Source organism: Pteronotus mesoamericanus, unplaced genomic scaffold (genome assembly GCF_021234165.1).
Source record: "Pteronotus mesoamericanus isolate MK-2021 breed Mesoamerican mustached bat unplaced genomic scaffold, CSHL_Meso_final contig_1242, whole genome shotgun sequence".
In the NCBI taxonomy this organism is placed as follows: domain Eukaryota; kingdom Metazoa; phylum Chordata; class Mammalia; order Chiroptera; family Mormoopidae; genus Pteronotus; species Pteronotus mesoamericanus.
In genome coordinates this window covers 2,583,049-2,597,551 of record NW_026555053.1, presented here as the reverse complement: position 1 = coordinate 2,597,551, position 14,503 = coordinate 2,583,049, and the positions used below count along the sequence as shown (strand labels likewise).

The 14,503-nt window shown below is 48.9% G+C and overlaps 1 protein-coding gene across 2 annotated transcripts in view; it reads left to right on the top strand.

The window, feature by feature from the left end:
- Window positions 1–14,503, top strand: part of PDE8A (phosphodiesterase 8A) — an 81,526-nt gene that overhangs the window by 42,721 nt on the left and 24,302 nt on the right. For both annotated transcript variants that reach the window (XM_054589154.1, XM_054589158.1), the window contains exons 3-8: window positions 969–1,159; window positions 6,589–6,645; window positions 7,647–7,701; window positions 9,061–9,149; window positions 11,317–11,395; window positions 12,855–12,992. In XM_054589154.1, coding sequence (XP_054445129.1) covers window positions 969–1,159; window positions 6,589–6,645; window positions 7,647–7,701; window positions 9,061–9,149; window positions 11,317–11,395; window positions 12,855–12,992 — 609 coding nt within the window. The remainder of the gene's footprint in view (window positions 1–968; window positions 1,160–6,588; window positions 6,646–7,646; window positions 7,702–9,060; window positions 9,150–11,316; window positions 11,396–12,854; window positions 12,993–14,503) is intronic.

The window sequence follows — 14,503 nt, the reverse complement described above, 5'->3', positions numbered from 1 at the left end:
AAATAACCAATTGTAATTGAGACCCAAAGTTATTTGATGTTTCCTGTGCACAAACACATGTTCACTATTCTGTTGTTGTTGTTGTTTTAAAAACATGTGGGAAAAGACTGGCAGAAGTGTGCTCTTTTACTTCTTAGCACTTGTGGTGGTTGTGCGCATGGATGAGCTTAGAGGAACTGGGAGCGGGGACAGGGTTTTGGTCAGCTCTGCAGCCTCTCCCATGCCACCCGGGCCCCCGGGAGGCAGTCCCGGTCTAAAGGCGACGGAGCAGGGTGCTCCTGACCAGGTGGGCGGGGGGCCTGGCTGGGTGGGGGAGAGGGCGCAGCCCCAGGCCTCGCTGACCTGGGCCAGGGACGGGGACAGCCAGCGGCTTCCTGGGCAGGGGCGCAGACGTTGCCTCTTGTACCTGGTGGTGTTCCTGTGTCACTGAACTGACAGGGCTTTGAGTATATCATTGTGGTCTACTTTACATCTCCTTTTTTAAAATCAAATTAATTTTTTTCAACTTGGAGCAATTACCTAAAATCTTGAGTCAAAACATTGAAATATGTTATATAATGTATTGAGCGTTCTAGGAGTTCGACTGAAGTGTTAGCATTTGCCATCTAAGGACTTGCCTAGTTAACTTCCTGTTAACTGAAATAGTTATGTGTGTGGTTCAATTGATTTAGTTTCAAAATAAAGTGCTTGATCAAGCCTTTGATGAGTTCTGCCAGGGGGTTTATTAGCAAAAGACGTAAGTATGTGGTCCATGTACTTGGCCTTGACTGAAAGCGGGTAGAACAGCACTGATTTCTAGGAGCTGAGTCACAATATCCCAGGGTTCTGCACAGGAGAAGAATTTATAGCGATAGATTATGTTCACCTCTGTGTACTCGCTTTAAAACACTTGGGAGTTTTCTGTGGCTTGTTGAGAAGTGAAATTCCAGCATTTTTTTTTTTTAAGTGTTTCTGCTTTTTTGATCCAGGTACTTTTAGTGTTTACCAAAGAGGATAACCAGTGTAATGGATTCTGTAAGGCATGTGAAAAAGCAGGGTTTAAGTGCACGGTTACCAAGGAGGCTCACACTGTCCTGGCCTGCTTCCTGGCCAAACACCACGACATCATCATCATCGACCACAGAAATCCCCGCCAGCTGGATGCAGAGGCGCTGTGCAGGTAAGCCCGAGACCCGGCCTGCGTGGTCCCAGCGGCGTTTGTGACAGTGAGGTAGCCCAGAAATACGTTAAATTCAGTGTCCTAATAGTTGCCTTCCATGCACGTAAAATAAGCAAGGCATTAGATGAGCACATCTTTATTTCTCGGTCTGATCTTTTTTGTTTTATTTCACTTTACTTTGCTTAAAACGGTAGGAAAGTATGGATGAGAACCATTAAGGGGTAAGGTGAAACCCAGTATGTGATTAACCACTACTGTCACCTGCATATTACTGCAGCAAGTTATTATAATTTTCCAGATGTTTGAAAATTGCCTTCTAATGTTAGGTGAATGAATGTGCCTTGTTTATACTACTTGCAGAATATCAGTATTAGGAGGGAATTCTGGGGAGCATACATAAGTCTAAGAAAAGTCATTTTTTAAAAAAGTTATTTGTTGCTGATAGAAGCCAGGCAAAGTGAAAGATTCATTTTTCCTTACTAGAAAACTTTATTTGGGGAAACACAAATCATAATTTTAATATAATACAAAGTTTTACACATTAATTTTAAGGACATTTAAAAGCTTGACTTTTAGGAGATGGAAGAGTTTTAAACTAACTATAACAAGGATTGAAAACTGAGATAACAAGAGAAAGACATGGCTTTAGAAGGTCGTTTGCACTCCCCCACACCTCTTTGTTGAGATGTTCAGACCTCTTCACACTCCTTGCTTGAAGGCCAGGTATTCTGTCTGCTCTGTTTCCAAATCTGCCAGTTGAGGAACCCTGCCTTGCACGCCTTCTCAGTTTTGGGCACGGCACTGTGTATTAGAGGCACATGGTTCTTGCCTCTGGGGAGCGAAGGCTGTAGTCGGCAGGACAGGCGAGCGATGTCGGCACAGGTGCCATGTGCCCGCGGAGGATGTACGTGCAAAGTGCTGCAGGTGCCCGTGCCGGGAGGGCTCCACACAGGGGGTGGGGTGAGTCCTGAAGGATGAGCGGGAGCTTTGGGAGGAAGAAAGGTGTGGAGAATGTCCTGGATGAAGGGAGCAGCACTTGCAGGGGCAGGCAGGGTGTCCGGGGCTGCTCCACTCCGCGGTGGGTGGCTGCTGGATGGGGCATCTGCGAGCCAAGGCTCGGGGGGTGGCTGGAATGGCAGGCCGAGCCGGTCATGGGGGCCTTGGGGGCAGAGCCAAAAGCCTCGGACTTCACCCCGTGGGCAGTGGGTGATGGATGCTATGCGTGGGTGGCAGGAGCCGACGGGAAGGTCACTCTGGTGCCAACTAGAAAACGGAGCAGGCGACAGACGGAAGGGGTTGAGGCAGGTCAGCTGGTTGTGCGGCTGTTCCAGGCCATCTTGTGTGGTGCCTGATGATATCAGCTTCCTGTCAAAAAACCCATGAGGGTAACAAAACTGACCACAGCAATGAGAAAACCAAAGCTCAGATGACAGATACACGAAGAGAGAGGCTGGGAGAACAGAAAGGGCCAGGGATCCCGCCGTAGCTGTGGGGCTAATAAAGAAGCCTGTCCTGGACTGACCTCTGCGTACGTCGGTCCCCGAAGCTGAAACACCAGTGGCCTGACAGGGAGGAAGGGGGAAGAGGGGAAGAGGCTTTGCGTCACCCCTACTGTGTGCTGCTGAGTCTGGGACGCCGGACTTGCTCTGACCAAGAAACATGCTCTGCCCTGGTGAGCACCCGCGCCTCCGTGAGCTGTGAGAGGCCGCCCCAGACTTGCTGTGCCGCTGCTCCTTCATCCTTGATTTTCCTTCTGCCCGCACGAGGAAACCTAAGACGGGAGCAGAGGGAGAGCACAGAGACATTTTTCCTGCTATGTTGTAAAAAGGGACAGAGGCATAAGGAGCCTGAGAACAGTCCTTCATGTATTGCAATTTCAAAACTGCACACTGCGTCCATTCTCAGGTTTAGCTGGAGAACCGGGGGGAGCTGGACAGGCGTCCACTGTGCAGCAGGCCCCTGCTGGCCGCGCTCACTGAGCACGAACTTGCACCCATTGGCCCGACTGCCGGCTGGACATTAAGAGGATGAGGCTGCTAACGCCAGGGGTCCAGCAAAGGGGTGTATGGGAGACTCTGACATGCTCTGCTTCAGACTCTCAGTCCCGTTCAGGCCACGGGAGCAGCACGAAGCGGGCAGCAAAAAGCCACCAAGTTACAGAGGGGGGAAAACAACCTTAAAGACTGAGAATGATTTTCTACAAGACACAGAGAAGCCATGTGCCTAGTGTACTCAGAAGAAATGAAGAGCCGTTCCTTTGTGCATCAGGAGCAGGGCTCTGCCCGATTTTAGAGATGCAGGTGGGGCACACCCAGTGCTGCATCAGGCCCCCAGTGCGTTCCGAGAAACCACTGTTGAAGGCAGAAGCAGGACTGAACTCAGAGTGCACGAAAGCCTTGGCACTCCGATGCTCTCGTGCAGTCTTTGGCTTCACCTTGGTGTGCAGGTCCTTTTTGCTGCTGTAAGTTCCATTCTCCCCCATCTGAAACTCATTTCATGCAGCAGAGGGAACAGTGGCAAAGTACAAGTAGTGGAATTGTGCTCTTTTAACTTTTAACTCATGAAAGGGCTTTGCTCTGTACTTGCAGCGAGCTTCTATCATGGGGGCCTTTTTCCCCATTTTGTGTCGAGACCATCATCTGCATTTTTTGTGGTGCCCCCAGTACCCATTTCTACCTTTTTTTTTATCATAGAATTTCTAGCGTTTAGTTGGGCATATGGCCACCTAGAGAATATACTGCATTCCTTAGCTTTCCTTGCAGTGGGCCAGTGGAAATGTCATGTGCATCTCCTGGGAAGTATCCCTGAAGAGAGAGTGCATGCCCTTCTTCCTGCTGCCTGCAACGCAGAGATTGTGGCTGGACCCCAACATCTATCTCAGGCCATGAGGAAGAAACCCTGTGCAGATGACAGCCGAGAAACATACGCCAGGGAGCCGGCCTGCTGCTGCTGCGGGGCGCCTGCAGCCTTGGACTGCCTCCCTCTGCGCGTCTTCCCTGCGGGAGACACGTCTTGTTTCAGCCACTGCTCCTTGGCTGTTTCTGTTATGCATAACCAAACTATTCCCAACGATGGCCCAGGGAGCGTGGTTTTCAGAGCTTCCCATGCACTTGTGCAGCCTTCAGGAGCTCTTGCTGCAGATTCGTGCCCCACTTTTTTTTCTGACTTCTTAAAATCTGCCTTCCCAACGTCTGGCGTACAATGATGTCAAGTAATTTCTTTCCTAGTTTTCATGACGTCTACAGTAAAGGGTGTTATTTTTCAGCCTAGGTTCCTGGCATTTCTATTTCCCAGCCAGTTCTTGCTTCTTATGGACCAGAAAAAGTCGAGAGTGCACCCCTGCCTTTTTGTGCAGTGTTAGCCCCCAGTGCAGGACTGGCCTGTCTCCAGGGAAACGAAGCTCCACTCTGCCCTTTGTCCGGGGCCGCATTCCATATCCTGAGTAGATCATCAGCGGCTGCTTCCCGAGCTCATTCGCGTGGTTACCTCCTTGATGTTACACCTCTCAGATGGCCGGTTTCATCTAAAATGAGACCTGGTTTGAGATGACTGGCTACATACTTAAGTTTGCATTTTTTCCCTTTAAATCTTTGTCACGTGATAGAAATACAAACCCAGGAACAATTAGAGTGTCCCAAGAAGTCATGGAAATATGATTTGTGAGTCCACGTCTCTTCTTCCCTTTGTAAGAGTAGAGCTGGGGTGAGTGTGAGCCAACGGGTGTGAAAGCTGAACTGGCCACGCCGGTCACTCTGCCAGGTGTAAACCGCCCTTCCCGGGGCCCCTTCTCCAGGCAGGAAGCCCAGGGCACCCTGGGGACTGGGCCTGGTCAGTGAGCCCTGCAGGGACCAGCCTAGAGGGCTTGTCAAGCAGCCTGGCTCTCTCTGCAGAGGACGGGGGAGTGGAGCTGGGGGAGTGGAGTGGGCCCTGGGGAAAGCCGAAACGGAGAGACAGACAAAGACTTCCTGCCTGCCTGTCTGGCACCTAGAGCTCCTTTTCCCTCTGTGAACAACTTCCCTACCCCAGGTCCCCAGGTCTAGTCTGAATCTATTGCTAGGCTCTCAGCCTCTCTTCACCCAAGTTCCACAAGATCATTAGGCCCCAACTCCCTGAGGCTGGCGTGGGCGAAAGGGAGCAGTCTCACCGCTTCGCTCATGTACATATTGTCTATGGCGGCTTTCATGCTACAGTGGCAGACTCGAGTGGCTGTGCCAGTTTGTACGTCCTGCAAAGCCTAGAATATTCACTGTCTGGCCCTATACAGAAAAAGTTTGCCCAACCTGAGGCCTCCACTGTATGTAATGAATGAACTTCTCTCTGGGCTCTGCTACACACCATCCTTGAAAGAATCGAGAAATAGCCATTCTCTGTTCTGTGATTCGGAAGCGGCTCCGTTTCTTGAACCAACAGAACTGGGGTCCTGTGGGAAGTGTCCACTGTTCCCTGCCCCATCCCGGACACTTTCCCCAGGAGACCAGCACCCCTCTGACGGGACAGCCCTCACCACCCCCTCCCTCTTGAGCCTCCCTCCTGGGGGTGTCATTTTCCCTTCTGCCAAGGGGCTGAGTTCTCTCCCTCCTCAGGCCTGGTTCTTCTTCCTCGGAGAGACCTGTTTTCTTCCCAGTGTGGGGGGAGTTCAAGGCAGCTGCATGCTTTAGTGGAGCGGTTTCTCTTGCTACTCCTACCCCTCTGCATCACACACTCATTTCTGTCCCCGCGGACCTCCTGGCTGGTTCCCGTTCCCGGGCTTCCTGGGGAGCCGCTGCTTCGGAAGGTTGCATTTACTCGGTGGGAGCCTCTGCTCCGTCAGGCGGCGCCCGTGGTGCAGTGTCCTCTGCCTTCTCGGCCAGCCCTCCATCCTTAGCCTTTTCTGTCCGGCATTCCTTCTCCTCTTTTTAGATGGATGAGAACATCTTGCATTTCCTAGTTGGGATTTTTCTGTTGTTACTGCTTTTGCCTACACCCTACCTAGGAGCTCTCCCCTGCAGTGCTTGGCATACAGTGGGGAGCCGATCCCTGCGCTCTCCGTCCCTCTGTCCCTCGGGTCATTGCTGTGGTGAATCCACATGAGCTGGTGTTGCCTTCGGTCGGAAGAGGCGGGTGGCCTGTCTCATGTGAGCCCAAGGGCGGGAAAATACTCCACCCGAGACATCTAGGTCGACAAAGAGCAGCACAAGTAGCAGGCACATCTTCTCAGTTGGCGGTTACAGTCACGCTCCGAAGTTGTTAGGGTCCCCACGTCCTCCGATGGGGAGTTTGTCCCCCAAAGAGAGAGATCAAGTAGCCAAGAAGGTGAATCCAGAGTGTGAAGGAGGCGTTTGCTCCCCCTTCTGCCTCTCCCCCTGACTTTCATTGTTCTACCCAAACTGTCTCTCTTTATTTTTTTTAAGAACTGTTTTAAATTTATTTAAGAAAATTTTCTTTAATAGGTCTATTAGATCCTCAAAAGTCGCAGAAAACACAGTTATTATTGGTGTAGTACGCAGGTAAGCTTTTTTTTTTCCTTTTCTTTTTTTAATTTGAAATTTGTGTGTCACTGTAATGCTTGCTCTTAACAGAGGCCCAAAGAACAGCTTGCAGGCTGTGACTGCACAGCCCTTTCTAGTTTGGCCTTTTCTTTCTTATTTGTTCTTATTTTCTTTTGCTTTGACAGTCATCTTCTTGGGGGCAGTTGCTACCCTCATGCCTGGGCTTGTGATTGTGGACTGCCTTCCACTTTGTGAACAGGCATACAGCACTAGACAATTCCGTTCCTGAAAGTATGAGTGTTCCCAGGACTCTCTTCCTGCAGCCTTCTAATTCCTCACGTGCACGCACGCACGCACGATTTGAATTACACATAAACAGAGGATACCTTATATTTCACCCTTGTTTTGGAAGGAAGGAAAGGGTAAAAATACATGAGGAGATGGGCCTATGTATTTTTATAGATAGAAGAAATGTTTCTATGTCCTTTAAACTATTTTCCTGAGCCTTTTTGTGGGGGGAGAGGGAATTTTTAAAATACCTATTTTTATTAAAGGGGCATTGGCTCATAACATTTTAATCCGACATTTGCATATACCACATCTTACTCATTGCCAAACTCTAATTTCTTTTTCTCACCACACTATTGACCTTGTTTGCCTGTTTCACCCTCCTTCTGGGATTTTAAAAAGATACACAGGCAATAGAATAAGATGAGATAGGAAATAATTTAGTCTAAATTAAAGGGTTTATATATCAAATAGATAATATGGTTATTCCTGTATTTTGACTGTTAATGTAACCTTTATATTTCAAATATTACTCTATACTACCAAAAAGCTGTATGTGAAACTAAAACAGAAAACTGTTTCTAATTTTATACTTTTAATTTGTACCTTCCTCTAATTCATCCAAAAGTACTCATGATAGGACAGTCATAGTGTCACATAAATTAGTGGGCATAGAGGTGAGATGTAGTTGATGAAAACCGTCTGTGATCATTGGCTGTGTTCTTCTGCAGGGCAGACAGAGAGGAGTCGTCTGTGATGTCCCTCATTGCTGCTGGCTTTACAAGGGTATGTACGCCCTTCATTGCGCACGTGTAATTCAGCACGAGAAAGTATTTTATCTCAGTTCAGTGCCAGCAAAGGTTTTGAATTAATTTGAAGGAAAAAAATTGTTATCCTTGTGCTGTTACATTTTGATTTCGCTTTATAAGCTAGTGATCTAATAATCTACAACACCCTGCTTTCTTAATCGCTCAGAACTGTGCCTGTGAAAGTCCTCTGTAAGGGTGCACTCGCAAGCAGCTACACCCCAGGGTGTGTTGTTATAATGCCTGTTTGTAGACGTGTAACCTTAAAGTCACGTCAGGGATTCTGGAAATAAGGCCACCCCAACATGGCCCCCTTCTCTCCACCCCTGGCTCTAGTCTGTCGGTTTCTCCTGAGCCTAAAGGCTGAAGGTGTTGCCAGCTGGTTGCCAACAAGCCTTGGGAATCACAGTGGAGAGAACCTATGTGAGGCTGGCCCTTGGGGAGATTTGTAGCCCAAGTTTATATCAGTGAGGCAGTCAAAAAAACGTACACCATGAATTTAGTGTGAAGTTCTCCCAGGCACCTGCAGGAGCCAATAAAGATCCTCCCCAGAGGAAGACCCTTCGTCTTTGGCCTCAGAGATTCTCCACAAGTAGTTGCTGGAGGGCAGCAGACAGTGCCCAGCCACAGCTGACCGGTGCGCGGGAGGCGGGCTGTGAGTGAGAGCTAGTGGGAGGGGGCAGAGACACACCCTCACGCTCCTCAGGCACTAGAATCATCAGGCGCGCATTTAAAGCAATTGTGCTTATTATGTGTAAAGAAATAAAAGACAAGGTAAGCTTGGAAATATCTGAAAGGATTAGCAAGCTATGAACAGTGATATAGCCAATTTTAAGCAGAACATAATGGAATTTTGAGAAATGAACACATAATAAATAAAAATCTTAAACAGTAGGTCAGAAAAATTATTCATCGTGTAGCTCAGAGTAATAGAAAATAGGTTGGAGAGAGGCTAAGCAATGTGGAGCGAGAGTACAGGCGTAGCATGCACATGGCAGGAGTTCCAGAAGGACAGGAAAGAGAACGAGCAGCGCTATAATGTGTGAAGAGCATTTCACAGAACTGATGGAAAACTAGTTCGCACACTCAGAAATTCCAACGGGTAGTGACACGCACACAACCGAAATCCTTTCCCCGAAGGCCCTGAAAGGAAAGCATATTTAAGCCCTATTTTTTAAAAAGCAATTTGGTGCCCATCAATTATCAGCTTTCATTTCCCATTCATCATGAAAGATAAAGTATTTTTCAGATTCCAGTTGCCAAATTGAGAAGTTTGTTGACAAGAACCATCTTTGTTGATAGACACAGCAACTTAGGCGCGTGTGTGCTCTGTCTGCAGAGGTACGTGGAGAACCCGAGCCTCATGGCCTGCTACAACGAGCTGCTGCAGCTGGAGTTCGGGGAGGTGCGCTCGCAGCTGAAACTCAGGTAACGCCACCTCTGCAAGATGCCCCACGCCACACAGGACAGGTGAAGTGAAGGCCTGGTTGTGACAGCTGTCTTTGGGGGGGGGGGTGACTGACTTCCTGCTGAGACCGGGTTGGGTGGTGGGGTGGTTCCTCTCCTCACACAGGCTTTCGGAGTCTGCCTGGGCGCTAAACAAGTTGTCATGTTAGCAACTGGGGACTAAGATTGAAAGAGGGACTCTAAAATAATAATGAAAAGCAGGGTATAAAAATATGTACACTGAATTATCTGTTTTGGTTTTTAAGAAAAATACTTTTAATATACACACAGCCAACCTTTAAACATTGGTTATATCTCTGATAGATGACATATTCTGTTATTGATAATAATCATTTTGTTGTTTGCTCTTGATAAAGTTTTTTTTTTAAGTGAAATGAGTGAAAACATAGCTCCTTGTTGAGCTTTCAAGAAAAGCAGAAAAATTAGTAAAACTCTATGAGGCTGACAAAAAGAAGTCAGCCGCTCCCTGCCGGGCTCCCATGAGGGCTTGGCCACCTTTCTCCTTCCGATGCAGGAGAACGGTGCAGTGGGAGGTGCGGGTAGAGCCGGTGCTGTCCAACCAGGATCCAGAAACTGAGCCCCAGGGAGGCCGACTGACAACTGAGATCTCCCAAGCAGGGAACAGCAAAGGCAGTCGCTGCCCTGCCTAATTGGAAGCTCCCGCTTTTCCTCCCGAATGCCCACATTCAGTCGCCCGGGTCCTGTTTGTTCTGCTTCCTAAGTCTCTGAGGATAGGGCTCCTCCTCCTCCTCTTCAGGCCACTGTCTCCTCTTACCTGGATGGTGAAACCATCCACTCCCTCCAGCCAGCCCTGACGACCCCTCCGCGTTCTCCACACTGCAGGGCCACGCACTCTGTCTGTGCGTCTCTTCTGCAGCTACCACCTCCCCCCCCCCCCCCCCCCGCCCCCGCCTTCAGGATCCACCTCAGGCTCCAAACTGTGGCCCACGTGGCTGTCAGGGGTCTGCCCACGGCTTACCCTCTGTCGTTGTCTCTGCTCTGCTCTCCGCCGTGTGCCGGCTGACGGCCAGGGGGAGATGGCCGTTGTAAGGGGGCTGTGGGACAGAGACTTGGCAGGAAGGGAGTCTAGACTTGTTCTGCTGGATGTTAAAATGCACCAAAATATGGCAAGCGGCTTTGTGTTGCACCTAGATCAGTAAGCTCTGGACATAGATGAGTACATGTAAGACTTTGGTATATGAGTAATATGTCCATTTAAATGAACAAAGAAAAGGGCAGGCTTTGCAACGAATAGAATTGTGACGACTGGTTAACTACTTGGAAAGAAAATGAAGTTATAGCCCAATCTCACAGGCAACCCCCAAATAAACTCTAGCAGGCTAAACTCAGCATGACATAAAAGCCAGATTCCATGAAGGAAGAGATTCAGATTAGACAACATAAAAATGTTAAGTTCGCCTACAGTTTTAAAAAAACACCATGACCACCTTAAATAATGTTAAAAATTTAGACAACTAGACGACCCAAACTGGGAAAAACATATTCCTAAATCCATGTTTCTCTCCCTGCCCCACCTCTTCCTCTCTCTGTAAAACCAATAAAAGTTCCCTAGTGTGAGGATTAAGAATAAGTGTTTTCAAACACCAAGGACGGGGGAGAGTGCTCGCGAAATAAGGCTAAGTGAGCAAAGCCCAGGATAAAGCTCATCATCCCAGTGATCCCAGTTTTGTGAAAAGCATGTATTCACAATAGTGGCTTCAGGTGACCGGCCGCCTCTTTTCTAGCAGGTCTGTGCAGGGTTCTTGACTCTGTCTCACTCAGTCGCCTCCCAGGGACTCTCAGATGGCGGGAAGGGAGACTCAGGAGTTTCCGCCTTGTGCCCTGGGTCCCACAGCCAGTGAAGGGCTGTGGTTTGAATCCTGGAGTGTGTCCTGCCCCGTCCCCTGGTCCTCAGGCGGGAAGGAAGGGCACCACGTAGTGGTGTTGCAGGAGGAGTTGATTTCTTCTTTAGGCTTCTTAATATTTATCCCCTCTTTTTCGGATTAGCATTCATTACCTTTTTAATCAGACAAAAACACATTTAAACAAGGCGATGTAATACCCTGGGATTGTATTAGATTTTATAGTACTTATATTAATCTGCCCTTTTTTTTTCCTACCCATAAAGGGCTTGTAACTCAGTATTCACTGCATTAGAGAAAAGTCAAGAAGCAATTGAAATTATAAGTGAAGACCACATTATACAGGTTTGTTACTTGGGCATTTCTGTCCTTCTGGACTTCTGGGTTTGCTTGTTGTCGTTTTTAGAGTTGAACCCCTCCAATATGATTGTTTTCTTTCTTTCTGAAGTTCAAGAGACCAGTTTTCTCCATAGAGCATTATCAGAATGAAATATTTAAAATGTGTAACTTAAAATAAGTTCACTATAAGTAAGAAGAGGTGCTAGTAAATACTTTTTTTGTTTAAGGAGAGACTTTCACCCAGAAGATTATTCCTGGCAGGGGGGCGGGTGTACGAGGGAGAAGGTTTGTGAGCTCTTGCCTTTCTCATTGGTTTTGAAAGTAGTTTACACCTATATAAGTTTAATAGAAACTTCTCAAAACTGCACAAATAACCTAGGAATTACTGAACCAACCACCCATTATTAGCAGAGTGGGTTTGCGTAAGTGACTTACGGCAACAGAGCTCGCGCTTGTAGGAACGCCAACAGCAGGCTGTGGGTCCCTTTTGTCTGAGGGTAGCTCCACTTTGACTGACTTCCCTTGACTCTTCCTTGTGACCTTCTTGATAGAGAGCTGGTGTCCCCTTCCCCAGCTGGTGCCCCAAGAGACAGCGAGGTGGGTGAGGGCTCAGGGCGGTGTCACACAGGCCTCAGCCCCATCCTGGCAGAGCATTTTGGGGCAAGACGTGCTCTGGCTGCATGCGCTCTCATCTGTACAAATTGGGGGGAGTGCTAATACGAACAATGACCTACCTTTATAAGGGTGTTCCGAGGACTCAGTGAGTTACTGTGTGTGAAGTGCTTGCTACAGTGCCTGCCAAGGAGAAGAGACAGTTTTGGGCATTATTTTGTCATCATCCTAATAGTAATAATAACAACAACAATAATAATTATTAGCAGCACATGCATAGCTTTCCCATACATTTTTTTTCTAGTTTTCTAGGCCTATTTGAAATTTAACCGTAAAACCTTATTTTGCCAACGCTTCCTCATTCACAGCCTGCTTTCCAAATATGTTATTCATTTGCCGCACACGAGAGAGGCAAGCTGAATGTTTTCTCCCCATCAAACAGATGCGCAGTCTGAGACGTGGTGGGGCTCAGGGACTTGCAGGCTTAGGGCCTGGGTGTTCTGGATCCCAGTCTGGTGCTTTGTTCCACTGTTCATGATCTAAGCCTTAGCCCCTGGTCTGTCTCCACGGGGCTGTTTCCTTGGCGTTTCATTGGGAGGGGACCTGCTACCCGCACAGCCTCAGGCGCACCCTGCAGAAAGCCCCGCCAGGCGCCACTGGGCAGAGGCTTCCCTGGACTCCAGGGCTGCTCAGGGGTTGTGCTCTTGGGGCCTCAGAACCGGGTGGTGAGCCCCAGGCGCCTGAGCCTCAGCGGGGACACGTGGTGGCTTAGGGAACAGTCTTCATTGTCCTATTTTCAAAATTTTCTTTTAATTTACCCAATACCTTTTTTTTTTTTTTTTTGCTTCCCCAGTATGCAAATCCTGCATTTGAAACAACAATGGGCTATGAATCAGGTGACTTAATAGGGAAGGAGTTAGCAGAAGTGCCTATAAATGAAAAAAAGGCAGATTTGCTCGATACCATAAATTCATGCATCAAGACGGGGAAGGTAAGTAAGAGGTTAGTACCTTTTTTACTTTCACGTAACAGAGAGGGAAGGAAGGAGACTTAGCGTTTGTTGCACATTGACGTGCCAGGTCATCTCAGTCTTACTCTTCCCAGCAGGGCAGGAGAGGGGTGCAGTGATGTTTTCCCTGTTATTCCCATTTTGCAGATGAGGAAACTGAGGCCAAGAAAGTGTATGATGAGCCAGTAATCAGAGTACCTTTCATTGACACTTAAAGTCATTGTTTTCATCTTTGTAGTAACTAAGTTGATCCTCTGAATAGTTGATCTTCCAAGTAGTGGATGCTGATGAGAGGCACGTTCTCAGAGCGCACCCGTGCCCAGCGGTTCTCTGAGCCTCGTTCACGCGTGCCGCGTTTTTTGAAAACGTGTCCTATGTGCCAGGCACTCTGCTGGATTCTGGTTTAGAAAGAAAACCTAAAGACAAAGTCCTGCCTTAGAGAGCTCATATTCCGGGGTGCCAAACAGAAAGATGAGAGGAAATCACTGCTCAGGAGTGTGAAGTTGCGTAGCCACGGTGCTGAAGGGCAGACAAGGCAAGGCAGGCCTGGGCTGGAAGAGGGCTTCTCTCTCTGACCAGTGGCGTCTGACGCCGGTTCTAGGTTATGGTGAGAAGGAAGAGCTCCAGCTTGTCATAGACATTCTTAGTCTTTCCCGCTGGGCTCATCTTACCCTTTGGAAGTTGGGTGGGTAGGGACTATTAATAAGGTTATTGAAAAAAACCTTGAGAAGCTGGTGACCTGCTTTTCTGCTCACTGTGGAGGCCCCGGAGGCAGTGACACCCTTTCCCCTGTGGCCAGCGCTGTCCCGCCGCAGGAAACAGCAGTCTGCCGCAGGGCTGGGGCGCCTTCACAGGCTCACGCCCCACGTGCTTGGACCCCTCGAAGACACCATGAGTGGGTGGGTGTCCCTCTGCTTTCCCGTGGCTCTGAGCACATGATGATGATTTCTTAGGAGAAAGAGAGAAAGGACATCTAAGGTAGATGGAGGGACCCTCAGGTGTCAGGCGCACCGCCCAGGTTAGAGCCAGGGATCTGCCCACCACGTGAGAGGAGCATCCTCAGAAGCAAGGACAGGGTAGCCATCGCCTGAGACCCAGCAGCCTGGGGCGGGGGGCTTTGCCGTGGCCTCCCAGGCTGGCACTAGGGCCCGGGCCGCCCTGGTGCGCCTTGGTCTGACGGTAGCTACGCTCAGGTGGCAAGGAGAGGCGGACAGAGGCCCTGCAGCGGATGAGCTGTTGGTCCTGGGATCCCCCAGATCCAGGTGGGCGCATCTCACCCCGGAGTTACACGGCCGGGCTCCAGGCACAGGTACAAAGGGCCTCAAACTCGAAGAGCAGGAGACGTGTTCTCTGAACTCCGTATTGACAATGAGTGGAGAATCTGGAAGACGATGGCATTTCCGACCTCTGCGGTTCTTTATTTTCAGAGAGGAACCTTGGGGCGGGGAGTGTGGGGGGGTGAGTGTGTGTGTGTATGTGTGTGTGTGTGTGTT